The sequence below is a fragment of the Alexandromys fortis genome, unplaced genomic scaffold (genome assembly GCF_014885135.2).
Source record: "Alexandromys fortis isolate MF-2015 unplaced genomic scaffold, M_Fortis_MF-2015_v1.1 scaffold_23, whole genome shotgun sequence".
Classification (NCBI taxonomy): Eukaryota; Metazoa; Chordata; class Mammalia; order Rodentia; family Cricetidae; genus Alexandromys; species Alexandromys fortis.
The window spans coordinates 13,916,989-13,943,557 of NW_026067907.1; the positions used below are offsets into that span (position 1 = coordinate 13,916,989).

General features: G+C 43.1%; 2 protein-coding genes across 7 annotated transcripts; one reads left to right on the forward strand and one right to left on the reverse strand.

Moving 5' to 3' along the window:
• The first annotated feature begins 1,837 nt into the window (after positions 1–1,837).
• On the forward strand, positions 1,838–16,933 carry Tbp (TATA-box binding protein). Of its 5 annotated transcripts, none has more exons than XM_050135655.1 (9): positions 1,838–1,942; positions 3,184–3,233; positions 6,616–6,780; positions 7,591–7,961; positions 9,866–9,953; positions 12,992–13,083; positions 13,966–14,133; positions 15,222–15,316; positions 16,214–16,933. In XM_050135655.1, exons 3-9 carry the CDS (start codon positions 6,727–6,729, stop codon positions 16,291–16,293), a joined length of 948 nt encoding a protein of 315 aa, XP_049991612.1. In that variant the 5' UTR covers positions 1,838–1,942; positions 3,184–3,233; positions 6,616–6,726; the 3' UTR covers positions 16,294–16,933. The 5 variants fall into 5 exon arrangements, with proteins under 5 accessions (XP_049991612.1, XP_049991610.1, XP_049991613.1 ...); XM_050135653.1 differs by having other exon boundaries at positions 1,852–1,957; XM_050135656.1 differs by having other exon boundaries at positions 1,857–1,942; positions 6,611–6,780.
• A 3,866-nt stretch (positions 16,934–20,799) lies between these two features.
• Pdcd2 (programmed cell death 2) lies at positions 20,800–26,454 on the reverse strand. Of its 2 annotated transcripts, XM_050135652.1 has the most exons (7): positions 26,252–26,454; positions 26,053–26,164; positions 25,565–25,807; positions 24,556–24,687; positions 22,162–22,265; positions 21,310–21,423; positions 20,800–21,230 (listed from the first exon to the last, which is right to left on the reverse strand). In XM_050135652.1, the coding sequence occupies exons 1-7, from the start codon at positions 26,327–26,329 to the stop codon at positions 21,054–21,056; spliced, it is 960 nt and encodes a 319-aa protein (XP_049991609.1). In that variant the 5' UTR covers positions 26,330–26,454; the 3' UTR covers positions 20,800–21,053. The 2 variants fall into 2 exon arrangements, with proteins under 2 accessions (XP_049991609.1, XP_049991608.1); XM_050135651.1 differs by having other exon boundaries at positions 26,053–26,454.
• Positions 26,455–26,569: the final 115 nt, after the last annotated feature.

Below are 26,569 nucleotides of genomic sequence, written 5' to 3' on the forward strand. Positions count from 1 at the left end.
GGGGGGACCTGTTGTTCAACCCCGAGAAAACATTTGGGTTCACTCACGGGGAATCCAAAGTTAAAAGTATGGTCATACCAAAAAGTTAACCCAATTACAGAGCAACGGTAACTCGAACGGTCACATTGGTGTTTGAGAAGAATTAGCAGCTCCTGCTGGGTTGAAGGCTGTGTGCTATACGCAGCCATGCGACCCAGGTGGCAAGACTTAAGTTTCCCTAGCCAGAATCTAATGGTTAATATTGTTAACTTGACGGAATCCAGAATCACCTGGTAAAAAAAAACCCATGGGCAGGTTTATGCAGGTTATTTCAGGATGGTTGAGCTGAGGAGGGAAGACCCAACCTAAATATAGGTGGCACCATCTCATGGCCTAGCTTTCTGGACTAAATAAAAAAAAAAAAAAAAAAAGCAAACTAACATTCACCTCTCTAAGCTTCCAGTCTGTGGACGCAACGTGACTGTGATTTCGGTCTGCAGAAGCAATGTGGCTTCTTCCCCTTCTCCAGGTGTCATGCTTCTGCGTGATGGACTGTATCCCCTTAAGCTGTAAGTCAAAATTAACCCTCTTCCCTTAAGTTACCTCCTGTCAGGCCATTGTTAAGTTTTCTTAATTTCCTAAGTCTTACGGGGTTCCCTGTCCCTCCAGGAGAAAATGTTTCATTAAGGAGACAATAGCTACATAATGCTACTGTACTTATTAGAGTCCATGTATAGATCAACACCCCATACACATAACACACAGATACCGTCCGTCTCACACATACACAGAGAGAGAGAGAGAGAGAGAGAGAGAGAGAGAGAGAGAGAGAGAGAGAGATAGACAGACAGACAGAGACAGACACAGAGAGAGACAGAGACTAAAGGAGCTCATTAACTTGTTGATAGTGCAAAATACAAGGGAAATGACATAAGCAAAACAAGACCTGCATATGCCTAGAGTAAGCACAGAAAAAAAAAAAAGAAATCAAGATATATTGAAATTCACTCAAGCATCAGAAAGCAACCTAGCTAGGAGGTGGTGGCATAAGCCTTTAATCCCAGCACTAGGGAGGCAGAGGCAGGAAGGAGGATCTCTGTGAGTTTGAGGCCAGCCTAGTCTACAGAGTAAGTTCCAGACAGGTTCCAAAGCTACATAGAAACCCTATCTAGAAAAACAAAAACAAAACCAACAACAACACAAAATGTTTTCTTGGAACAGCCGGGAAGAGAGCTGATAGGTACAAAACTAAAATGTAAATGAATGTGTGGTTACAAAGACGCATGTTTTGTTGTCTTTCTTTAGACACGAGTTAACTTTCACTGAGAACGTGATAAAGAGTATCTGCTTGCTATTCACGTTTCGATCTCACAAGTTTCTAAGAGGCGACTACTACTTTCAGCTTTATGGTACCAAGTAGAGGAGACGGTGAGCTTCCAAGTACCCTTGGCAACACTGTGAGCTTAAAAACCAGGGTACACTAGCAGGGCGTGGTAGCCAACGCCTTTGATCCCAGCACTCCGGAGGCAGAGGCAGGAGGAACTCTGAGTTTGAGGCCAGCCTTTTCTACAGAGGGAATCCCATGACAGCCAGGGCTACCCAGAGAAACCCTTTCTAAAAACAAAGCATGGGAGACTGAGGCTGTAGCTCAGTGATAGAATGCTTGCTAGATCTCTAAAGCCACATCTCCAACTGTTAGCTCTACACACTTCGCACCTCTCCAACCTTTGACAACAACCAGCTCGAAATGATCACGGGCCCCGCCCAGTTCGGAATGATCACGGGGCCCCGCCCCGGAACTGCTGGGAGCCCCGCCCCCTCGTTTCCTTTCGGAAAGGACCCACCCCCCCCAAGCTTCCCAGGCCAGAGCGCAGCGGGCGGAAGTGACGGCATCAGATTGCGTCGGGCTCCGGCGGAGTCGAGTCCGGTAGCGGTGGCGGGTCCCTGCTGGCGGTTTGGCTAGGTCTGTGCGGTCCAGGTAACGGTCGGTCAGCCTTTTCTCCGCTTTGAGGGGGTCCCCGGGACAGCCGGAGGGGACTTGGCATGGGCGCGCGGCCGAGCGGGGAGCGGCGCTCCGCGCCTGCTGTGGCGGCTCGGCGAGTACCAGTCACCGGGCCAGCGCTCCGGCGCGGTCTGGAAACCCTGTGCCAAGCGTGAGAGTTTCCGGGGGGCTGGCACCGGGTGGCGCCGCACGCCTCCGCTGCTTCCCCCGCTAGGAGACCGTTTTACCCAGGCCTGCGGCCCCGCGTTTTTTCCCTCATTAAGGACCGTCTGGTCAGAAGCCTGAGATTCGAGTTCACTTGAAATCAACGTATAAACACGCGCTACTTTATTTACACTGTGCTCACCGTCTCTAGGCTCAGGTTAGCGTGGTTTTCCAGAACTCTGGGTAGGCTTTTCTGGGAAAGGACGCGTGACAGGGTTAGGCAGACACTTGGAAGACTGCAGAATAGGTTTCTCAAATATTCAATTTGATGGCTTAGTTTCCAAAAGATGAAGACTCTGGAAAACAGCCTAAAAATAAGTTAGTGTAGTGATTATCCCGATTTTATGATACGTTGAGGAAAGATGGTTTATATCGTCTGCAATTGTGAGGTGACCTCTGCATAGCATACGACAAATATTCGTCTTGAATAATCAACCGGTTCAGCAAGGCGGTGGTGGCACATGCCTTTAATCCCAGCACTCGGGAGGCAGAGGCAAGTGGATCTCTTGAGTTCGGGGCCAGCCTGGTCTACAGAGCTAGTTCCAGAACAGGCTCCAAAGCTGCAGAGAAACCCTGTCTCAAGTAATAATAATAATAAATAATAATAATAACCAACCGGTTCGGTGAACTTCATTTGCACAAAGTGATCTCGATAAATCCCTGATTATACTTTGAACATTAAACCCAACCTTCATTATCTTTTTGGCTCAACTAAAGCAGTGACCTCAGAAATTGAATTTTCAGTCTCCAGTTTTCTCAGATTTATCTTCTCTTGACAAAGGAGCTCCCCACCTACACTTCCAAATCCTTTAACTTAATCCCATTGCCCTAACACTTCAAATTACATAACCCACCTATAGCTGCTGTGTCACCTCCTGTAGTGACTTTCCATACGAAGTCTGTCACATACTGCATGCTCTCATAATCTTTGTCTGCCTTTCACTTTTGTATATATGCTGATTTGTATTTTTTTTTGTTGTTGTTGTTCCTCTTGCTAGATTCGTGTTAAATTGCTCCTGCTTTGTGAAAGATCTGGTCTCTCAAAAGGGTATGTAACTTTAGTGTTTTTCTTAATTTTTAAGAAGACTTATGTATGTGAGCCAGGTGGTGGTGGCACACACCTTTAATCCCAACACTGGGAAGGCAGAGGCAGGTGGATCTCTGAGTTCGGGACCAGTCTGGTTTACAAGAGCTAGTTCTAAAGCTACAGAGAGAGAAACACTGTCTCCTGTCTCAGAAAAAATAAACAACAACAAAAAAAGTTTATGTTTGTGAATGCTTTTGCCTGTATGTGTACCACATGCATGCCTGGGGCCCATGGAAGACATAGGGGCACTAGATTCCCTAGGACTGGATTACAGCTAGTTTGAGCAGCCATGTGGTGCTAGGCCTCAAACCTAGGCCTTCTGGGGAGAAACAGTGCTCTTAACTGCTGAACATCTCTCCAACCCCTGACTTTAGTTGTGTTCTTCCTTCCATAGCATTCACTGATGATTATGTACTGCACAGCAGGCCCAGTTCTAGGTGCACAGATCTGAAGACGTGTGTCCTGATTAGACATGTGTGATGATTGTGTACTGCACACCAGGCACAGATCTGAAGACATGTGCTGATTGCAGCTTTCTTGTGTCTTAGTAAATACCTGCGATTTTAGTGTTGCTAATTTTCTACAGTTATATGTATTTTTTTATATTGCTAAAGACTGTATCTTCTTTATCTTTGTATCTGGAACATTTTTGTTAGAGAATAATAAATACATTTTTCTGATAATATCAGAAAAAGTGTACTTTTCTTGTAACCTTAGTATCTCTCGTATATCTAGTATCTCTCAGAAATGGGCATTTCTTCATTTTTTCTTTTTTCTCTTTGTCTTTTTTTTCTCTCTTTTTCTCTTTTCTTTCTCTCTTTTTTTTTTTTAAATTTACCTATTATATAAGTGTTCTGCCTGCATATATTCCTGCAAGTCAGAAGAGGGCACCAGATCTCATTACAGATAGTTATGAACCACTATGTATGTGGTCGCTGAGAATTGAACTCAGGACCTCCAGAAGAGCACATAGTGCTTTAACCTCTGAGCCTTCTCTCCAGCCCATCTCTTCATTTTTTCACTAGTGTGTTTGTGGGAACATTGTTAGGGTCCTTTGTCCTCTCGTAGTGACTGTGACATTCTTTCATTGGACCTCAGAAGGCCTGTACCAGCATGTACTTAACATGACTCCGGACCTTTGAATATACAACTTGTAACTTTAAGCCTGTATGTCTTGTGTGATATTAGTTGATGATAAACGTTTAGAATAAGATCTGATTGTCAGGCTGGGGAGATAACTCAATGGTTGAGTGTTTGCTGCCTTTGTAGAGGACCTCACTTTGGTGCCTAGCACCTACATCGTGGCTCACAAATACCTGAAAATCCAGTTGTAGGGAATCCAATACCATCTTCCTGACATCTGCAGGCACCACACATGTGATGCATATACATACATGCTTACAAAACACTCATATACATTAGATAAAAATCCTTTTATAAAGATTTAAGTGCAATAACTAATGTCTGTTCTGTGCTTACTATGTGTCTATAGTTAGACTTATCAGCTCCCCACCCCTCCAACACACAGTTTCTCTGTGTAGCCTGTCTATCCTGGAACTTGCTCTATAGACCAGGCTGTCCTTGAACCTCTGCCTCCCAAGTGCTGTTTTAAAGGTGAGTGCCACCACCGCCCAGCAGTTAGACTCATCTTGATTTGATAGCTAATTCAATTTGTTCATCCATTGTTGGTTCATACAGTCCTTACGGCATCTCTTATCGGTCTGCATGAACTGAACTGATCTTTAAAGAACCGAGGATGGGGTTTGCCTGGTATTCATGAGGCTCTTGGTTCTGTCGCTGCCACTACAAATTTTTAAAAAAGCTCTTCATAGTCTCTTAATCCATAATCATACTGCATATCCATGATCACCAAAGAGGTGATGATTTAAGAAGCCCAGTTCCAGGCATAGTTTTTATTAATGTGTTCTAAGGAGTTAAGAACATTGCATTTATAAAATTAATAGTTTAATCTGTCTTTAATTAAAATTGGAACACAAAAAATGATTACCTAAAGCATATTATATCCAGTTTGATATTTATGCCACTTTCTGCTTGAGACATTGGGAAGGGTGTAAAACAGAGCAGCATATTTGAAAACCAGCCTTGGCCGGGTGTGGTGGCGCACGCCTTTAATCCCAGCACTCGGGAGGCAGAGGCAGGTGGGTCTCTGGGAGTTCGAGGCCAGCCTGGTCTACAAGAGCTAGTTCCAGGACAGGAACCAAAAGCTACGGAGAAACCCTGCCCCGAAATAAATAAATAAATAAATAAATAAATAAATAAATAAATAAATAAATAAATACCAGCATTGATCTAATAGTGCTGTATAAACAGTACTTAATAAGTGTTCTCTGATAGTACAATTCACTTAGGAATTTGTTTTCCCTAGGTGTTCCCCCGTACCCCCCCAAAAGATCTTTTGCTGGGGGTGGGGTGAGGGGTTGTTGCAAAGGGCTGGTCCCTGATTCTGACTCTTAAATAAGATGGCTCAGAGGTTAAAGCACTGCCTACTCGTCCAGAGAACCCAGGTTGGAGCCATCTCTCCTGCCCTACAATTTGATCTTAATCTAAACATTTATAGCATACAGGTTTCAAAGTTACAAGTTGTATATCCAAAGACCCATATTTATTTTAAGTATATATATGACCCCATGGTGGCTCACAGCCATCTGTTAATTCCAGTTCCAGGGCATCTGACCCTCTCTTCTGGGCCTCTGCTGGTACCAGGCATGCAAGTGGTACACAGGCATACATGCAGGCAAAATACCCACACAAATAAAATATAAAGTGAATTACATTTATGTCAACAGTCAGCCTGTGAGAATCTGTTCTTTCCTTTCACCATATGGATAAACTCCGAGTGTTAGAATTGACAGCCTGTACTTGCTGAGCCATTTCTTGGCAGCCCTTTTTCCAAAAGTTTTTATTACTGATCTTAACACCTTATTTTTAAGTACTATTAGAATATTTAACTACATAGTACATAGTTTTGTTGGCAGTTTTATATGAGTCACAGGAAACAGGGACTAGGCTTTTGGGATTAAAAAATATATTATCCCTAGGCTTTTGGAATTAAAGGATATAGATTTCTCCAAGATAGCTTGTATATGTGTTTTGTTTTTGTTGTTTGTCTTTCAAGTTTTTTGAGATAAGGTTTCTCTGTAGCTTTGGTGCCTGGACTAGAACTTGTTCTGTATCCAGACTGATCTCAAACTCAGAGATCTGCCTGCTTCTGCCTCCTGGAGTGCTGGAATTAAAGGCTTACACCATCACCACTCGGCATGTGTGTGTATTTTGTATGAACATGAAACTTGATTAAACTTAAAACATTTTTTTTCAAGCACAGCATCACTGTTTCATGGTGTGTGGAGATAACCCGGAAAGTTAAGGACGTTTCTAAGGAGAATTTGCAGAGGATGCTCTAGGAAAAATCTGAACACTGAAGGAAGTGGAAATCATGGACCAGAACAACAGCCTCCCTCCTTATGCTCAGGGCTTGGCCTCCCCACAGGTAAAAGAGCAAGGAGTGGGGGCAAGGAGGGCTGACATAGTCCCATTAAGAGAAAGCAGAAGAAGGTAAACTTTAGCCACCCAAATTTGAACATGGATTTGTATGTTTCTCAAGCTTGTTTTACTTTGTGGAAGTTTCTGCTTTGGGTAGGCATGATGCGTTTCTGCTTGGGGAGTTTATTTGGAACCTAATTTAGAAGACTTCCATCTGTGTGAAGCTGTAGAACATTTATTTCATTTACTCAAGAAGATTCCTTCTTGACTCTGTTGCAGTCACCTCCCTAGCCCACGATGACAACAAAATCTGCTTACAAAGTTAAATATTAATTTTTATATAAAATGTGTGTGTGATTGCAATAGAATTAGACCTAGATTATTTGCTACTAATTCAGTATTAATTTTGCCGTCTTTTTTCTCCCTACTTCCACATAAATAGTTACTAAATCTAGCAATGCTTGTAAGACAGAAGCATTATAGAAAAGGCAGTTAACAGTATTTAACAGGCTTGGGTTGCACTTTACATAGGGACATGCACCTTTGCCTTGTCCTTACTGTCTAGATATGCTTGGGTGGCTAAGCATCTGTCTTGTATATTATAAATAATAGACTCCAGATGCTAAGTACTCATCTGCTGTGTTTAGTGCCACAGAAGAAAAGTGATGCATCTCAGGGTACCAAATTCTTTCCTAGTAATTCAAGACCTATTATATTCAGAAAGCATCAGGTTTTACATTTCCCCTGGATTCCAGTAGGAAAGAGCCTGTACTGCTAAACATTAATGTCTTAATCATTCTCTCTCTGTTTTCCACAGGGAGCCATGACTCCTGGAATCCCTATCTTTAGTCCAATGATGCCTTATGGCACAGGACTTACTCCGCAGCCTATTCAGAACACCAATAGTCTGTCTATTTTGGAAGAGCAACAAAGACAGCAGCAGCAACAGCAGCAACAGCAGCAGCAGCAGGCAGTAGCAACTGCAGCAGCCTCAGTTCAGCAATCAGCATCTCAGCAGCCCACACAGGGTGCCTCAGGCCAGACTCCACAGATCTTCCATTCCCAGACTCTGACCACTGCACCCTTGCCAGGCACCACCCCCTTGTATCCTTCACCAATGACCCCTATGACCCCGATCACTCCTGCCACACCAGCCTCTGAGAGCTCTGGGATTGTACCACAGTTGCAGTGAGTACTTCTTAGCGTGTGTGCTCTTGTTTTCCCTCTTCCAGTGTGTATGCACGCATGCGCACACATGTTTTTTATGTCCTCTGTCCCCTGCACCAGAGGATGCTCTCAATGGTTTGCTTTCAGACCGTGGATTTACTTAAGGTAATTCTGTTATAGTGCGGCTTCATCTGCTCTTGGCAAGGAATTGAAGCCACAGAATGAGGCAGTGTTCTCAGCAGAGCCTTTCCTTAGACATGGAGTTGTGTTTATGTGTTGGGGCCGCTGAAATGAAGTTGAGTTTCATTGATACTGTGGACATTTCCCTGTGGCTAAAGCCAGTTGTATCACAGGCTTGTCCAATCTTTGGAGATTTGTGAGGATGGCAGTTCTTGTCTTGAAATATGTTTCTGCTTAAGTGAAGTCGTTCCCACATGTTAAGGAGTAGGAGGCACGGGCTTTTTTTATTTCTTCCTGAAACCACCCAAATCTAGCTACTCCTCAGTAACAAGTGTGTAGATTCCATTTAAGGAAGCTGATAGCCTAACTAAAGGTTCTTTGCAGACAACACTGTTCAGTTTGTTAGTTGATCTTCCCTCCTACTTTGAAATCAACTTTCTTTTTACATACATAATTGTCATTTGTAAGCCATGCCAGATCATTTTTAAGCTACATGGTATATAATCATGAATCTTGACTATTACACATTGCCTGTATACAATTTTAAGATTGCTTTTGATTTTTATAATTTTAGAGAGATAAGCCCTATTAGCTCTCTTTTAGACAAAGTCTGTACTGCTCCACACTAATTTTTCATGCCTATTTGACTCCCATAGGCATTCTGCTTTGTATTCTGATTAAAATCATCTGTTAGAACCAGCCTAGGACACACACTATCTCCATAGCCACAGAGCATGTACTTGGAGCCAGAGGCTGGAAGATCTCTGTGAGTTCAGAGCCAGCCTGGTTTACAGAGTGAGTTCCAGCACTGCCAGGGCTACACAGAGAAACCCTGTTACTGCATAGAATGCTTTGAGACTGGGATACAGTGGCATGAAATAGTCTTTTAGACCCAGGTGGGGAATGATGAATTCTGTGCACGTGTGCATGCACTTCCCTATGTATGCTGGAGGAGAACCTCAGGAATCGCATCTCTACCCTGGTCACTGCTGGTCGGGCTAAGCTGACTAGCCAGTGAGCCTCAGAAATCTGCCTGTCTCTGCCTCCTTGGCACTAGGATTGCAGGTGCACGTTATCATTCTCACGGGTTCTGGGGATTGAACCCCACAAGCTCTTTACAAATGGAGCTGTCTCCCTAGCCTGCTAGTGATGATTCTATTTAACATGACTTACAGTGGTAACTACAGAACAGAGTACAGGTATTTTCTTTCTTCCCTTGCTGAAGACATTGAATTCCATTTTGGGAAGACTGAGAAAACCCACATCTTCCTGTTTTACCATATTGACTTATTAGTGAGCTGATGTTGGTAGTATTTGAGAGCTCAGGAAAGCATGGCTCCTGAGACACGCAAGTTCTGGCTCCTCCACTTGGGAGTCATGTGCATCCCAAGCCAAATGCAGTACATTCCATGGAGGCTCAGTTGCTTTGTCTGATTATGGGAATAACAGTTACCACTTCATAGTATGTTTTGGGTATTAAGTGGGAATATCTGGTATGTGGCACTTTTTAAAACATTTAGAGTCAGCAGAGTTTTTTGTTTGGTTTTGTTATTTTTATTATTATTATTACTAAAGCCTGGTAAAAAATAATGGATCATCAATCTAAATCATGTTTTCTTTCCAAATTTCTTGCAGAAATATTATATTCATAGCAAATCTTGGTTGTAAACTTGACCTAAAGACCATTGCCCTCTTTGTTTAAAAGTTAAATATTTTAAGTAATTATATTTTTAAATTTCTTATAGAAATATTGTATCCACGGTGAATCTTGGATGTAAACTTGACCTAAAGACCATTGCACTTCGTGCCCGAAATGCTGAATATAATCCCAAGGTCAGACCCATTTTCGTGTGTTTGAGACTATATAAGATAAACAGAAAATTCTCCCTACATCTGTAGGTGAGAGAGTTTGATTGTGCTTGTTTCTTGATTCAAGCAAAATGAGTAGTGTTATATTTATGATTAGTGTCTAGGAAAAGTGCATTCTGGGACTTTTCATTTTGTTCTGTTTTCCTGTTTTTGCAGTATTGGGATTTTAACTAGGACCTCAACCATACTAGGGCAGTGCTGCCCGCTAAACCAAACTGTTGTTGTTTTGTTTTTCAAGGCAGGATTTCTCTGTGTAGCCCTGGCTGTCCTGGAACTCTCTCTGTAGACCATACTGGCCTTGAACTCCCACCTGTCTCTGCCTCCCAAGTGCTGGGATTAAAGGCGTGCACCACCACTGCCCAGCTGCATTCTCAGTTCTTCAACTTGTGTTTTATTGAATACCTACTATGTATATCCCTCTCCATTTGTAGAAATCCATATAATAAACCAAGTTTACATACACTTACGTTGTGGAGGGTACCACAAGAAGTTGGAAAACAGAATATCCCATTTATATCCTGAAGCATATCTGATGACATATCTGTGGTACCCAGTCCATAATCCTGTGGGAGAGCTGGGGATGGATTGCATGGGTGCAGAAAGGTTGGTCAGTGATAATAATTGTTGGCTGTAAGTACAAGTTTATTACACGTTTTCCCACCTCTGTGTAACTTTGAAGGTTTGCTGATAGACAAAATTGCATGTGGTGGTATGGACACAAATGGCTTTTCTGATAGATAAATTGCAGGAATTTAAGAGTCTGGCTTGGTGGTAGAACACTGGTCTAGCAAGGCCAAAGACTTGTGGTTGTAATAAGGCTTTTTGTCCTTTTACGGTTTGATAAGTCATTGAGGAACACACAGTTCTAGTAAAGTCCCTGGAAGCCTTACAGTTTCCTAGGCCTTAACCTGGCTGTTGGTCTCCGTACCCTGGCTTTAGTTTTGTCCATTGTCTTCACCTGTGAGTCTCAGCTCTTCCCCCCCCCCCCCTTGTTGTATCCTGTAAGTTGAGGTTGGCCTTAGAGTCTCTGACTTCTTCCTGTGGGAGTAGCTTGTGCATCCTCCTGGGAGCTCCTCCCACTGCTCCTGCCACAGCTCCTTAGGTGACCTCTTATGAAGAGCCTCACACTTCTGATCCTGGTGAAATTCATTTATAGGCATTAGTACAGATCAGCCACATGAGTGTGAAAGGACTCGAGTCCCAGATTACTTTCTGGGGCACTATTTTATAGGTTCTTCTAAAGGAAAGGGAGTTGGTTGTTAGGGGTGTGATTTTCTATTTGACAAACAGATTCAAGTTATGTAACTTACCTGTTGTCTCCTCCCATGATACAACTGGTATTAATGACATGCATGCCCAGTTTTACATGGGCAGAAGGTGGCAGTAGGGGATTCCCCTTAAAAGGTTACTCAGAGGACACAGTTTGCCTTATTGCACCAAAAACATTCAGACTGAATCAGTCAGCCCTACCCACTCCCTGCCTTGTACTTGGACACAACTGGAGTATGATTGAGTAGACTGTGTTTGATGATCATCAAGGGAAGGAGAAACCTAGTCCATTGTTTGAAGTGTGGTGTGTGTGTGTGTGTGTGTCTGTGTAGGTGGGAGTCTTTCTAGGTTTAGAGAGGGCTGTATATGTATTTTTCATGCAGGTAAGGGTCTCGGGCTGCCAGGTGCATAGCCAAACTAAGAGAGGTCCCAGGTTTCAAAACTGTTGTAGATGTAGATGTTGTAGATGTTTGCCTGCCTTGTGTAGTAGGATTGCTACTTTATACTATGATTTCATTTTTATGGCCTCAAACTCAGACCCTTTTGTCTCCACCTCCTGATTGCTGGAATTAAAAGTGCATTTTACTGTGCCCAGCTTTGTACTGTGATTTCATCAGTGTGTGTCATCTTGAAACTGGCCATGTGACAGCATCTAGATTGAGGAAAAGAACTGTCTTAAATGTAGGAAACTCGTGAGCCCTATTTCATAGCCAGGTTTTTAGTTGAGTATAAGGCTAAACAGAAAATTAACTACAAAGACTCAAATTGGCCACTGTTCACTTTTAGTTAACCAAGTTTTTGTTATTTTTAGTATATGCAGCTCTTATATCTACTTGAAGAACCAGTCACCATATTAAGATGGTAGCCTCATCTCGTCTATTTTTGGCTTGAAGCCTACCTCTGTTTGTTTTCAGTTTCCATTTGCTTTGTGTATCATTTTCCTTGCATTTACTTTCAGTTTGTAAGTGTCCTTGCCATTGAGGTGTGTTTCTTGCAGTCAGCAGATGGTGGGATTAGAAAAACAACTAGTCTTTGTCTTTTAATTGGATAGGCAAGACCATTTACATTTGGAGCGCTTACTAAAAAATACTATCTGATTTCTAGAATTTTGTTGATTGTTTTTCTTGGTTGGCTTTCTCAGCTATCGCTAGGAGTTAGTTTACTGAATCTGCATGGTTGATTCTTGGTTCTCATTTATCCATCTGTTCCTCATAAGAGCTCTCTGTCTGACTGTCTTTTACTTTGTGTGTCGCATTCCGTCGGTATTTTCTGCAGTGCTTACTTTGGTACTAATGGATTGCTTTATTTGGACAAACTTGGAAAGTTCAAAAGAGCAGAAAGGAGAAAAGATCAGGAGATTTTTAAAAACTGCCCAATAAAGAAATACCCAAAAAACGTAGATAAGTGTGAGGAAAGGAATAAGAAACAAAAACATTTTAAAAGATACTTTGGTTGATTTTGGTTTTTCAAGGTAGGGTTTCTCTGTGTAGTTTTTGGAGCTGTCCTGGAACTCACTTTATAGACCAGACTGATCCTGAACTCACAGAGATCCCGCCTGCCTCTGCCTCCTGGGTGCTGGGATTAAAGGCGTGCGCAAAGATACTTTTTAAATGCATGGACAGGAATATCTGGTGTAGCCAGGAGAGTTTCACCTAGGATCTACAATACTTGAGCTTTCTTCGCTCACAGAAACTAATCAGAAATTAAAGTGCAGCTTTAATGCTTCTTCCTAGCGGTTTGCTGCTGTCATCATGAGAATAAGAGAGCCACGAACAACTGCGCTGATTTTCAGCTCTGGAAAAATGGTGTGCACCGGAGCCAAGAGGTACCTTACGGGTTTCTTTGTTTCTGGGGGTTGCTATTATCAGGCTAGCGCTTTTGTTTTGTTTGTTTCGGGACAGGGTTTCTCTGTGTAGTTCTGACTATCCTGGAACTCGCTCTGTAGACCAGGCTGGCTTCAAACTCACAAAAATCTGCCTGCCTCTGCCTCCTGATTGCTGGAATTAAAGGCATGCGCCACCACCGGCCAGCTGAACTATCCTAATCACTTTGAATAGCATCTTCTTACTGTTACCCCTGATACTTTGGTTGTAGCATTGTATTTGTACCCTGCTTTTCAGATGAAAGCTCTGTAAGTTGGAAAGTCACAGTTTCACCCAATAATGGTGTCCTAAGAATGGACAGAAATTTGATGTAAGGGAATAGAATTTGTATATTTGTCAATAGTAAATTTTACTAGTATACATTTTTTTTTAATTTTTATTTTTGCTTTTGGTGTTTTGTTTTGTTTTTTGATTCAGGGTTTCTCAGTGTAGCCCTGACTGTCTTAGAACTCACTCTGTAGACCATGCTGACTTCGAACTCAGAGATCCACCTGCCTCTGCCTCCCAAGTGCTGGGATTAAAGGTATGAGCCATGACCATCCGACCTTAGTAATTTTTTTTTATGAAATTTTCATCTCAGTAGAAATTTGTGGGTCAGAATGTATTAACAGTGATCATAACTGAATCATATGCTACATCACGTCCTTTGAATCTAGGACTTGTCAGTAATGTCGTAAATTCATGGCTGATGTTTTGGTAGAATATGGTTTCTGTTAAAGACACAATGATAGTTTAATTCATTTTCTAACTTAGACTCTGTTTAAGTTATTCTTAATTATTCCATTAGGGTTCTGCTCATAACTCACTGTTTATCCTTCCTGCAGTGAAGAACAATCCAGATTAGCAGCGAGAAAATATGCTAGAGTTGTGCAGAAGTTGGGATTCCCAGCTAAGTTCTTAGACTTCAAGATCCAAAACATGGTGGGAAGCTGTGATGTGAAGTTCCCCATCAGGCTGGAAGGCCTCGTGCTGACCCACCAGCAGTTCAGTAGGTAGGTCTGAGATACAGGGAGAAGCACAGTTAAGACATTCAGTCTCTTAAGTCCATGATGTAGTTGCAAGATGAATGTGCTACTAGTAAGCAATTATACTGCACTTTCTGCTGCCCTCACAGCTCCTGTTCCCTAGTCACTTAGTGACACCCAGACGCCCCTTCACTGGAGTGACTTACATTCACTTCTGTATGCCTTATCACTTTGTTAGTCAGTAAAGACATTTAAATACATGAATTTGCAGTTTCTTCTACCACTTTTACCACTTTTTTCCCAGTTTGAATCTTCTTTGTCAACATTACTAGCAGAGGATAAGATGGCACAGGGATGAGCTGTCCGTTAGGATTGCTTGTCATTCTCTGGTGAGCACTTCCTCAGCATCCCTGCTCACAGCCTCGTCTCGGTATCTGTTTCCTGTTTGCAGCTGCACCATACTCCTTTTGCTCCAGGGCCTTTGCCCAGGGCAGTTTTTTACCTGGCACATTAGGTTCAATTTTCAACACAGAGCTCTTGTGTGATTTAGATATCCATTCAATGTTGCTCCTCCTCATGGAGGCCTGCGCTGCATTTATTTCCAGGTCACACATAAGACAGACGGGTCCTTTTATCAGACTGAACTAATAAACCCGAATTTCATCAATTAATGTCAGTTCAGGGTGTAGGCTCATCTTTGAGCTCATATTTGGTTTATCACTCTGGTTAAGTCACCCTGTTAGAAAAACTGACAGCTCTAGAACGTTCCTATTCAGGGAAGGAAGATATGATTACCGGGCTGACTGACTGTCACTCTCCGCTTTTTATAAACTATTATCCCTAGACTTGCCCAGAGTGAATCTAATGAGGATCAGAGAACATGAGAATACCCTCTTGTCTTTATCAGAAAATGTGGATTCTGTGAAGACAGCATTATGTGATAGGACATGTAGTTGGTCGTCATGCCCATGACATGGGGCTCTTGCTTGGTGAAAGTGTTTTCATCACGTGTGTCCTGTTTGTAGACATCTGGCTTGTTCACTCAGTATTTCCAGTACTTCACAAGGCCTCGTTGTGTTTATACAAAAACTGATGACTTCCCATTTCCTTTCTAGCTATGAACCAGAATTATTTCCTGGATTAATCTATAGAATGATCAAACCAAGAATTGTTCTCCTTATTTTTGTTTCTGGAAAAGTTGTATTAACAGGTAAGTTAAAAGGAAAGTAGTGTACCAAAATTGCAGAGAATTTTGGGATAGCATTTCTGTGTTGGGACAGTTGTCTAGCCTCTTCTTGTAAGGATGTTTTTGTTTACATTTTGCTTCCCATCCTGACCCCCATGAGAAGGGGAAGAGTGAGAACCGCAGAGTCCTGCTACAGTTGTAGTCTTCAGCTAGAGTATGCGTCGTGGCAGCAGGTAGAGAGGGGACATTAGTAAGTGACTGTTTTCAGTGGCATTAGCCCCTGGAACTTGGGGTTACTAGGTACCATTCTGAGGTAACAAGGCTGAGAGGAGTGCCACTGAACACCAGCAGTTGGGAGAGTAAGGCTTCAGTCCTCAGTGCTTGCAAGTTACCATGCCACTCAGGACCAAGTGTGGGAAAGAACTGTGGGCTAGGGGGTGGGTATTGCCTTGCTGACTTGTGGATCCTGACCAGGACCAACTGTGGTGAGGAAATGGTGGTCTAGGGTGTTAAAAGTCACCAGGTGTATTTTTATTATATGTATATTAATGGTTTTTAAGATAGGGTTTCTCAGTAGCTTTGGAGGCCTGTCCTGGAACTCGCTCTGTAGACTGGGCTAGCCTCAAACTCACAGACATCCTCCTGCCTCTGCCTCCTGAGTTCTGGGATTAAAGGTGTGCACCACCACCTCTGCCAATCTCATTTTTTAAAAAATGCCAAATATAAATAAATAGATAGATAAAGTTTTAAAAACAAGAGCTGGAGAGCATGGCATGGCCAGCCTGGTGTACACAGCAAGTTTGTCTTAACTGGGTATGGAGAAAACTGTACTTGTGACTTTATTTTAAGGCAGCGATGTTACTTTCTATTTTAAGAAATGTTACTTAACCATCTCATTTCTATTCCAATGTGTCTTTGTAGGTGCTAAAGTTAGAGCAGAAATTTACGAAGCATTTGAAAACATCTACCCCATCTTAAAGGGATTCAGGAAGACCACATAGTGGCTGCCATGCATTACTGCCCCCCACCCACTTGTTTTTTAAATCCGTCAGTTCTGGTGCCGCTGATGGTAGCTGTGAGAAGGACACTCGGCTACAGGTGGCAGCATGAAGTGACACTGTGTCCTACTGCGGACACTGGAAAGGTTACCTCCTCTGCACTGAGATCGCCCTGCAGCATCACTGTGAGCCGCTTGCTCCGTGCTGCTATTCGGGCAGCTCTGCCCACTTATTTATATTTAGATTTTAAACACTGCTGTTGATGAATTTGCTGGTTTAAGGGACAGAACTTTTAAGTGTTCAAGCCACCTGTACAATTGGACTTTTTATTTTAACTTTTCCCACATAAGCCAGTTTTTATATTTCTACCAGAAAAGTAAAAAATCTTTTTTTAAAAGTGTTGTTTTCTAGTTTGTAACTCTAAGGAGTTATTTTTGTGCCAGATACATTCCTCCTTCCCAGTATTGCAGAACTGAAGAGTTGTGTTAATCAAAATAAATGTACGTATTTTCCTTCTCCAGAGGGCTCTGCACAGAAACATGCAGCTTGTAAATTGTTAGATTTTTGTTATAAACGAAACCTTGTAAGAGTCATGTGATCATACTGTCAAAGAGATTTATTTTAGATATAATGCCTGAGACCACTGTTTTGTTCGCTTGTCATTTGTTTTGTTTTGTCTGTTGCGGTGAGAATGGACATGCCACTGATTTTATGATCCACACTGCACACCCTCTTATTTCTTAGATACTCTATAGTGTCTGGATCTTCACCAAACTAGTTCTGTTCTGTTCCTTTTTCAGCCTTCACCGGGGCCTCGTAGCTGGTAAGGGACATCGGAGTGCCATGAGTATTTCAGATGTGGCAGTTGGCACCCTGTCCACAGATAGCTAGCTTCTCTGATGTAGCATTTTTGTCATGGCTATTTTCTCTTGAATACAAGGTGGACACTTATGAAGCCTTGGGTTATTTGGGAGCATTTTATGTCCTGTTTTTTAATTGTAACAGTACATTGTGCACAGCTCAGAGTATGTGCAATCAGAAAGAAGTCTTTCTTTCCATCCTTAGCTGTTCTTTCCCCAGGTAACTTCCAGATTAGTGTCTTCTCACCCTCACCTAGATTATGCCTGAGCTCTCCCGTATACCTGATGTGGCAGCAGGCAGAGGGGACACTAACGAGTGACTGTTTTCAGTGGCATTAGCTCCTGGAACTTGGGGTTACTAGGTACCATTCTGAGGTAACAAGGCTGAGAGGCGTGCCACTGAACACCAGCAGTTGGAGAGTAAGGCTTCAGTCCTCAGTGCTCACAAGTTACCATGCCACTCAGGACCAAGGGTGTTAAGGTGTGTTGCTCTTTAAATTTTTAATGTGCAGTTCTGTCCTTTGGAGCTACTTTTTATCTTGTTTTTGGTTCAATACTTTGGTGACTTGTTCTTTTGTCTTTACAGTCAGTGTGCCAGTTACACTTCCAAGAACAGCAATGTAACGTCCTAAATACCTTGATTTGAACCATTCCCTTAATGGTGGTCCTTGTTTCCTCTAGTGCACACTGTTATGCAGTATGGCCCAGGTATTCTCATATGTGTATTTTGAATACATAAATTTCTATAATATACTTTTACAAGGGGAATTGATATAAACCATTTATGTTTTCCAAGTTTTGACAAATCAGTACTAGAGCCCAGCTCCCCAGAAGTATACAAAGTACCACTTCCTGCACCTCCCAGGTGTTACTGATGTTTGGGAAGGACATCATTCTAGTACGTTTCTTCAAGATGGTTTTTTTTTTTTTTTTTTTTTAGGTTTTATAATTCTTTTTATATGGAGCATTTCCATGTCATAAAAGTTAATTATTTCAACATGGTTTCTTATTTTTCCTTAACACCTTAAGGAAAAATACTAATTTATATTTAACTTTTTCCAATCTATTTATTGAGCTCCCGTTACTGCTGTTAATAGTTGAATGCATTGGAACCCTAAGTTCTAGGCACGTGGTAACTTTGAAGAGTAGTAATCTTGTTTCTTCTTTCTGGTATTTATTTTTAATATTTCAGTGGCTGGGACTTTAAAGTGCCTTGTTTTTTTTTCCTTCTTTCCTGTTCTGTTTGAGACAGGGTGACATGGTTAGACTCCTACAGCCCAGGTGGCCGTGAACTCAGTGATTCTGCCTTACTCTCTCAAATAGCTGGGAAGGTAAGTCTCATGAGCCACTGTGTCTTGCCAAGGTTTTCATTTAACCATTTCTGTATTATGCATATTTTTTATCCTTGTTATTTTTGACATACTGGGGCTAGAACACAGGATTTGTGCCTGCAGGGAATGACCTCTGTGACTGACCTACCCCCAGAGTAGAACCTTTAATTCTGAAGGCCATAAGTGGATTGCAGATTAGCGTGCACTAAAGTGTACTGTCCCTAGATTACACATGCTTTCTGAGAAAGACTGTCTTAGTTAGGTTTTCTACTGCTGTGATAAAATACTGTGACCAAAAGCAGCTTGGGACAAAAGGGCTTACTTCAGCTTATAGTTGTGGTCCTTCATGAAGGGAAGACGGGGTAGGAGCTAAAGAAGGGCTGTGAAAGAACACTGCCACTGACTGACGCAGCCTGCCCTGGGGCTCCCCCACATCAATCAAGAGTGTACCCCACAGACTGGCCTATAGGTCAATCTTATGAAACTATTTTCTCAAGATTCCTTCTTCCCAGATAGGTCTAGGTTTGTGTCAAACTAACAAAAACCAACCAAGATGGTGTAGTAAGAAGGGATCTTGCTGTTATCTAGCCCAGACTAATCAGGCACTCACTTTGTGGCCTGAGGTGGCCTTGAATCCTTGGTCCTCCAAGGTCATACTCCTAAGTGCACCTGGCTGGGTATATTCATGTCCATACCACCTGGGGATGTTCCCAAATAATAGCCCTTGCCGTTTATAAGTACTTTAGTATATTGACTTTTAAAAGTCTCAGCATTCAGACCCTTCTGTAATACATTTTGAGTGGACAGGATTACTGATAATTTGGGATGTGAAGTCAGACTTGGCATCTCTTTGTCCTGGACTTTTCCTGAGTAGGTATGTTTCTACATGTTTGCCACAAGTTGATGCCAATGCCTTCCACAGCTGTGTGCTCTAATACCAGTTCTTTTTTTTTTAAATATTTATTTATTTATTTATTATGTATACAATATTCTGTATGCCTGAAGGCCAGAAGAGGGTGCCAGACCTCTTTACAGATGGTTGTGAGCCACCATGTGGTTGCCGGGAATTGAACTCAGGACCTTTGGAAGAGCAGGCAATGCTCTTCACCACTGAGCCATCTCTCCAGCCCCCCCTCCAATACCAGTTCTATGTGGTTCTTACCTCAAGTAAAAACGAACAGCATCTTTCCTTAAAAGTAGCTTGATAAGGGGTTTGGCCACGTGGCTTGGCAGTGAACCATAGGGAACATCCCGTACCTGAAAGATGGCCCCAGGGCCTCCCTTCAGTCAGTCAGGTTGTTGCTTCCAGGGACAGTTCCTTCTCTGTTCACCTTCCCCAGTCATTGTGACCGCAGTCTGTGCAGAGTATTTGTAAAGGAAAGACAAAGCCCATGACTTCTTTACTGGCTCCTTCATCCTACTCAAACTAACAAGTTCAGTTTTCCTTGTTCTGGAACTGGACAGTATGGACTGCTCCAGTTTCCCTCCCTCCCTCCCTCCCTCTTTAACCCACATGGAGGTGGGGCGTGCTGCCATGTGGCAAGTTACAGAGGGAAAACACAGGGCTCCTTCCCAGATACTCTTTTTAGTTTTTGCTTATCTGTATGTTTTATGCACCTGTATGAGCTATGCCACATGTACTGGGTGCCCACGGGCCAGAAAAGGTCATCAAATTCTCTGGATCTATGACACAGGCAGCTGTGAGCTTCCTGATTTGAGTGCTAGGAACTAAACTTGGCTCCTTTTGAAGAGTAGCAAGCCCTCTTATAATAGCTGAGAGCTGGCTCTGGCTGCTCTTGCAGGGACCCAGGCTTGATTCCCAGCACCCATAGCATCTCCCAAGTGTCTAAGTCCAGTTCTAGGGGAACTCAGCATTGTCTCCCCCCCCCCCCCCCCCCCCCCCCCCCGGGTTGCCGGCCGCCCACCCCTATCACCTCTCTCCTAGCACACATTGATTTGTCCATGCTCTAGCCCTACCCCCCCCCTCTCCCCCCCCCCCCCCCCCCAAGACGACAGGGTTTCTCTGTGGCTTTGGAGCCTGTCCTGGAACTAGCTCTTGTAGACCAGGCTGGTCTCGAACTCAGAGATCTGCCTGCCTCTGCCTCCTGAGTGCTGGGATTAAAGGCGTGCGCCACCACCGCCCGGCTTCAGCACTGTCTTCTGGCCTCTGAAGGCACCAGGCATGTATGTGGTACACATAACACACAGGCAAAAAAAATAATAGTAATTACAATCAACTGAGCCAGCTCTCCAGATTATTTCTATGCACACATATATGTATGTCTATTCCTACAAAAGTAACATACCATCAACATCAGTATGGCATCCTGGTATTTATACCCTGTACCCCTCTGGGCATCCATGTATGTTCGTAGCACCAACAGTATCACCCTTCATTATGGACATACAAAAATGAAATTCCCATCATTGGACACTTGTTTTAGTAATACAGAGACATTGTAAATAATGTATCAAGCAACATTTTTATACTTATATAAGTCTCTGGTAACTACTTTCTTAGGATAAAGTCCTAGAGATGGAATTGTGGGGTCCTGAGGCATAAGGAACATTTTTAAGGATTTAACCCTTGTTCAGGTGTATCTGTCACATCCTGTTTCCACACAAACTCCTCTGTGTAACCAATGCCCAGGTCACAGCTCTCAGCACAGGTGAAGACTGCCAGGATGCCCCAGTCCACACTTCTGCCCAGTCTGTCTGCCTTGAGGTAGTTTAACAGCTGGGGCATGACCTAGGGAGAAGACAGAATAATATTTTAATACCTATATTTTGGTCCAGTTTTCTTAAAAAGTCATTTTTTAAGGTCTTACCTGGAATTCAAATATCCTCTTGGCACCACAGGGGCAATCTGGAATATCTTTTTCATGAGGGATATTTTCACCAGAAATCCAGATGGGTTTAATACCTCTTCCGTACCTGAGAATCTACAAGGTAACCAGGAGTACATCTCATCTGAGAATTCCCCACGGATCAGTTAAGAGGATCCCTATGTGCTTCTGTGCACTACCAACACCCAAACCTCAAAGCCATTATTTCAGCTCATTTCTTCCCTAACTTGTCAGGGCCTTCTTAAACAATTAAAAATTGTGTGTACACATGGCAGCACTCGTGGAGGTCAGAGGGTAACCTGTGAGAGTCAACTGCTTCTACTATGTGGGTCCCCAGGACCAGTCATCTGGCTCAGCAGCAGGCACTGGCCCCACAGTGTTAGAATCTCAGTTAAGAATAACTCATTACCATACAACTGTGTGAGTCTACATACAAAATGTGGCCATAGCAGTCAGTACTTGGCTTCATGTATAGCCAAGATCTTTAAATACTTAAAAAGGGATATGTATGTAGTCAGACATAGTGTTTGGTTAAATTGTTTAAAAGGGTAAATTCACTATAATCAGCTTCAGAGTGTTTTTCCTCTCTTTTGTTTAACTTGTATCACCATTGCTAAAACCACCTAGTGTTACGGACAGACCAAAGCTTCCTGTTACCCTGGTTGTTCACTTGCTCCAGTGTCTTTAGGAAGTTGCCTTTAGGGATTTTTGTTTATGCTTTTTTCTTTTTTTGGAATTCTGTACATATATAATGTACACAGTGTATGGGCACGTGAATCATGCTGGTTTTATAAGTTTTGAGAACACAGTGAAGAGGTATAAATCCCAGTTTACCTGTTCTGGTTCAAGGGCTATTTTGGATTTAAACTTTTGAAAAACGTGGTCTTCCTTGGATTCATGCTTTGCCATGGACTCTAGTTCTTCCTCAGGTATTCTCCCTGGGGGGGAAACCAACACAATAATTGTGGAATACGGGGATAATCCCCACCATTTAGCCATTCAAATGTATGGAGAACCTAGTTGGCATAATTAGATTCTCTGTTCAAGTCATTTTAGTACCTGTTTGTAGGTAACATGTAATCATTATCTAGTCTTTACAGCTTCAAATTAAAAACTATAGCAGTGTGTCTTGGGGCTCCCTGCAATGGGGTCCTCATCACTGCCGTGCTCAAACCATCTGGACTCTTCCTTCAGGCCTCCTTCCATCTCACCCATCAGTGCCATTTCCTGTTTCACAGCCAGTTTTCCAGCAGACCAGTGCTGCCAACACAAAGTGTGGTGACGGGTATCAAAATACAGCCTTAATATCCTGAGTCAGATAGGCTGAAATTCAATGTCACCATTTTGATAAATTGGGGGAGGCGTTTGCCATAAATAGCCAGGATGCATGGAGAACGTACACTCCCTCACACTGGTGTTCTCAAGGGAAGAAGCAAAGCCTTAAGCTACTCCACAGGTGTCCCTGTCCCTTCCCTCCCTCCCAATCTCTTTCTCCTTGCAGCCCAAACTAATTCTTTGCTAGGGAAGCATTCTGAAAATGTTTGTCTTGTGAATGTTGAACATGCACAAGTAGAAGTGCTGTAGCTGTTATGAAGAGCCAGCTTCAAATCAAATTTCAAGATTCCCCCAGTCACTTACAGATAATAATTGATTAACGAAGTTTCTGCTTTTCTGAATCAGGAATTGAATCTAGAGCCTGATACACGCTGGGCAAAATGCCCTGAGTTCCAAAGCCCCATCCTGTTTTATTCGTCTGGTTAGGTCCTCATGAGTTTGTTCAGGCTTGCCTTGACCCCAGTTGGTAGCCCTAGAAGGCCTTGGACTTAAAATCATCTCATCTTAAGCCTACTGAGTAGCTGAGATTATAGCTGAGGGGTGGGGTGTGTGTGTGTGTGTTTAAGATGGGGTTTCTCTGTATAACAGCCTTTGCTGTCCTTGAACTCACAGAGATCCACCTGCTTCTGCCTCCAAAGTGCTGGGATTAAAGGTGTGATAATTGAATTCTTAACTATTAACTTCTTCAATTTCCAATAATAACTACTTTCATTATTTCCTCAGTAGTTCTGGAATCAGCTATCTCTCTAAATAGATCATTTTATAGATCTGGAGTACCAACTATAAATGAGATGATCTAACAATTTCTAAAATTTCACAATCTAACAATTTTTAAAAATCTAAAGATTTTTAAATCTTTGTTATAAAGTACTTATGAGTTGCTATCATCTTCCAATAAAAAAATTCAGACCTACTTTCTGCAAATCTGTACTATTTCCTCAGACCTAATATATCATTTTACTTAATAAAATAACAGCGGTCAGATATAAAATGTATAACACCTGTTATATTTGCAATCAGGAGGCAGAGTTCAAGGCCAGCCTGGCCTATATGAGGACCTACTTCCAAAGAAAAACATGCCCATCGCTTTTTTCCTACTCTTGAAATATATTTTACTAGATACACATCTGTCAAATCACTGGTTTGAAGTCATGTAGAATTATGTAGATATATAATTCAACTGTTTACTTTTATGATTGCTTCTTATCTAATGCTCACTCACACATCCTACTTACATCGGGTAGTTCATGTGCATCCACTCCTAGGTTCTTAAGCTCTGAGCCATCTCTCCAGCCCCGCATCTCACCTTCCTAACAGTCACAAGATATTCACTTGTTTGGGTTCCTGACTCCTGGGTGCCTTCTTCCCACTGTGTGTTCCTGTTTCCGAGCATGAACCAATAACTGAGAGCCTAATTTGGTTTCTATAAGCCTGACCTTCCGGTTTAGAAATTGAAATCCTACTGTCAGCAAGATCTAGAATCAAACTATAAAACTTAAGTTCTTTGTTCAAACACATGATACCCAGAACTTGGTTTCCACCCTGGAAGCGCAGGTCAAGTGTGTTCAGTCAAGTGTGCCTCCGCATGAGCGACCTTAGAGTGTGAAAGCTGGACTCATGATCACAAGTGTGTTGGTCACTACTTCTGCCTCGACACAGCCCTAGCACATGAACTCTAGAGACAGTAACAAAGTATGGATCTAAAAGTAGAATTAAAAGACTGTTACAAAGGGCCCTTGTCATACATTCTGCAGTTACTGTTTTCATCTACAATCTCCCACCATGATCATCTGTTTTACCACTGACGTACTCATGGAGGCTCTCCTCCCTGAAGTGTTTTTCCTAAAGTGTATTTGGTCATAGTACTGTAAAACTTATATGCCAAATCCTTACCCATGCTTTCTGTGACGTCAGAATAATCTTCCATTTCTACAGCCTCAGGTATAATCTCATCTTCTGCTTCTGTTACAATTTCAAATTCTGGAAACAGGAAGTTGTGATCTGGAATTGTCTGGTTTAAAGGATCTACAAGAAAGTTATTAGCATCATTAATAAACATTTAGTTTAAGATGATCTAAAATTTTCCCATTTCTAAAGCATTTCATCAGTCTGAACATCAGTCACTATGGCATAGGACAATCACTGTGGAGCCGGATGCCAGGCATCCGGTGAAGTATTGGGCATTAAATGTATAAAGCTGCTGCCTGTATAACACAGCAAGCTCAGTTCTGAGTCAGGATCTCACTGTGTAGTGCAGATGGGCCTCAAACTCCTCCGGCATCTTGAGCTAGGATTACAGACAGGTGTCACCACCACTGGCTCATTATTTTTAAAATACATATTAGGCTAAAGTAAGATTAAATGGTACAATAAATATACCAACCGTTAATACAGTCACTTGTTACCAATGTACTGGACATTATACACAACTTCATGAGACTAGCCCAAAAAGAATTCATTATCTTATCAGGGGTGCATGTGCCATCGACCAGGAGACAATGACATTACATGACTACTGTTAACTACTGTGTTTAGCTGTTTATATATAATTTTTTTTTTTTTTTTTGTTTTTCGAGACAGGGTTTCTCTGTGGCTTTGGAGCCTGTCCTGGAACTAGCTCTGTAGACCAGGCTGGTCTCGAACTCACAGAGATCCGCCTGCCTCTGCCTCCCAAGTGCTGGGATTAAAGGCGTGCGCCACCATCGCCCGGCAGCTGGTTCTATTTTTGACTAGGGAGTCTAAAAGCCAATACTCAAGATGTCCATATGATTTCAACACCACTTTCATTATTAAAGTATTCATGTTACCAGTTCTAAAACTTTCTAAAGTATTCAACTTTAATCAGAAACTAAAGTATCTGGGTTGACTCAGGCACCGAAACTGCTGGAAACGGATATCTTACCTGACTGTACACAAGCCTGCTTGTGTCCCAGCCGCCAGTCCAGTGTCTGATGCTCCTTACTGCAGTAATGTGCCTGCTTGCACCTAGAGCAGGCTTTAGGGCCCAGGCAGCCACAAACCCTACAGAGATGGGCTCCTGTCTTAAGCTGGAGGCACGCACATTCGCCACTGTCTGAAGCTCCCGTCTCAGAAGGTGGCTCGTATGAGTAAAACACATTTTTCCTCGGTAGCTGATTACGAAAAACTGAAACGAAGAGTTATGGAAAGTATAAAGGTTTTCAGTGAAACAAAATCCAAACACTTGAACCTTCTTCTTCACTTCCGCATAAAGAGGAAAAGTGGAGTCTTTTCTTTCAGGGAGGAGTTCGTGCCTAACAATTAGTTATCTATTGCCCGACTCCAACCGCCCACATCTACCGGCTCGTCCCACTCCGAGGTTTGACCCGAGGCACCCACAGCCTCGGCCCTGCCCCCGGGCGGGCCGCTCACCTCGCAGGCCGGCGCAGCACGGCGGCTCGCGACAGCAGAAGAGGAAGAGGCTGCGGTGGAAGGCGTCGTCCCGGCCGGGCAGCGGCGCGTACACCTGCAGCAGGAAGGCGAGCGGGCGGCCGCAGCGCGCGCACGCCAGCGACCCGGGCCCCGGCAGCCCCGCCAGGCCGAGCCACGCGGGCCGCCCGCCCACTTTGCTCGGGAACTGCTCGCTGCGCAGCCTCCAGGCCGGTGCCTCCTCGGCGAAGCCCAGCTCCACCGGCCCGGGAGCAGCCATGGGGTCCCGGAGGGGTCGGGGTGTGTGGTCTCCGCACCGGAAGAGCGACAGGAGGCGGAAATGAACGCAGCTGCTGGAGGGCGGGGCCAACCGCAGCCTTCCGCTGCAGGTCTCTACTTCCGGGGGCGCGGAGATCGGACGCTTTTTAAGGATTTTTGGGACCTCTGAGTTTAAGGTGTTAATTCCAGATCCTAAGGCTGTTGAGGCGGTGGGATTCTCAGCGCTTGGATATAAAGGAAA

Coding starts and splice junctions, on each gene's coding strand:
- Tbp (XM_050135655.1), top strand. CDS start 6,727: ATGGACCAGAACAACAGCCTCCCTCCTTATGCTCAGGGCTTGGCCTCC. Junction 14,134..15,221: donor ACCCACCAGCAGTTCAGTAG/GTAGGTCTGAGA, acceptor TTTCCTTTCTAG/CTATGAACCAGAATTATTTC. Junction 15,317..16,213: donor TGGAAAAGTTGTATTAACAG/GTAAGTTAAAAG, acceptor GTGTCTTTGTAG/GTGCTAAAGTTAGAGCAGAA.
- Pdcd2 (XM_050135651.1), bottom strand. CDS start 26,329: ATGGCTGCTCCCGGGCCGGTGGAGCTGGGCTTCGCCGAGGAGGCACCG. Junction 22,266..24,555: donor TGACGTCACAGAAAGCATGG/GTAAGGATTTGG, acceptor TTTCCCCCCCAG/GGAGAATACCTGAGGAAGAA. Junction 21,424..22,161: donor TAGCCCTTGAACCAGAACAG/GTAAACTGGGAT, acceptor GTTACCTTGTAG/ATTCTCAGGTACGGAAGAGG.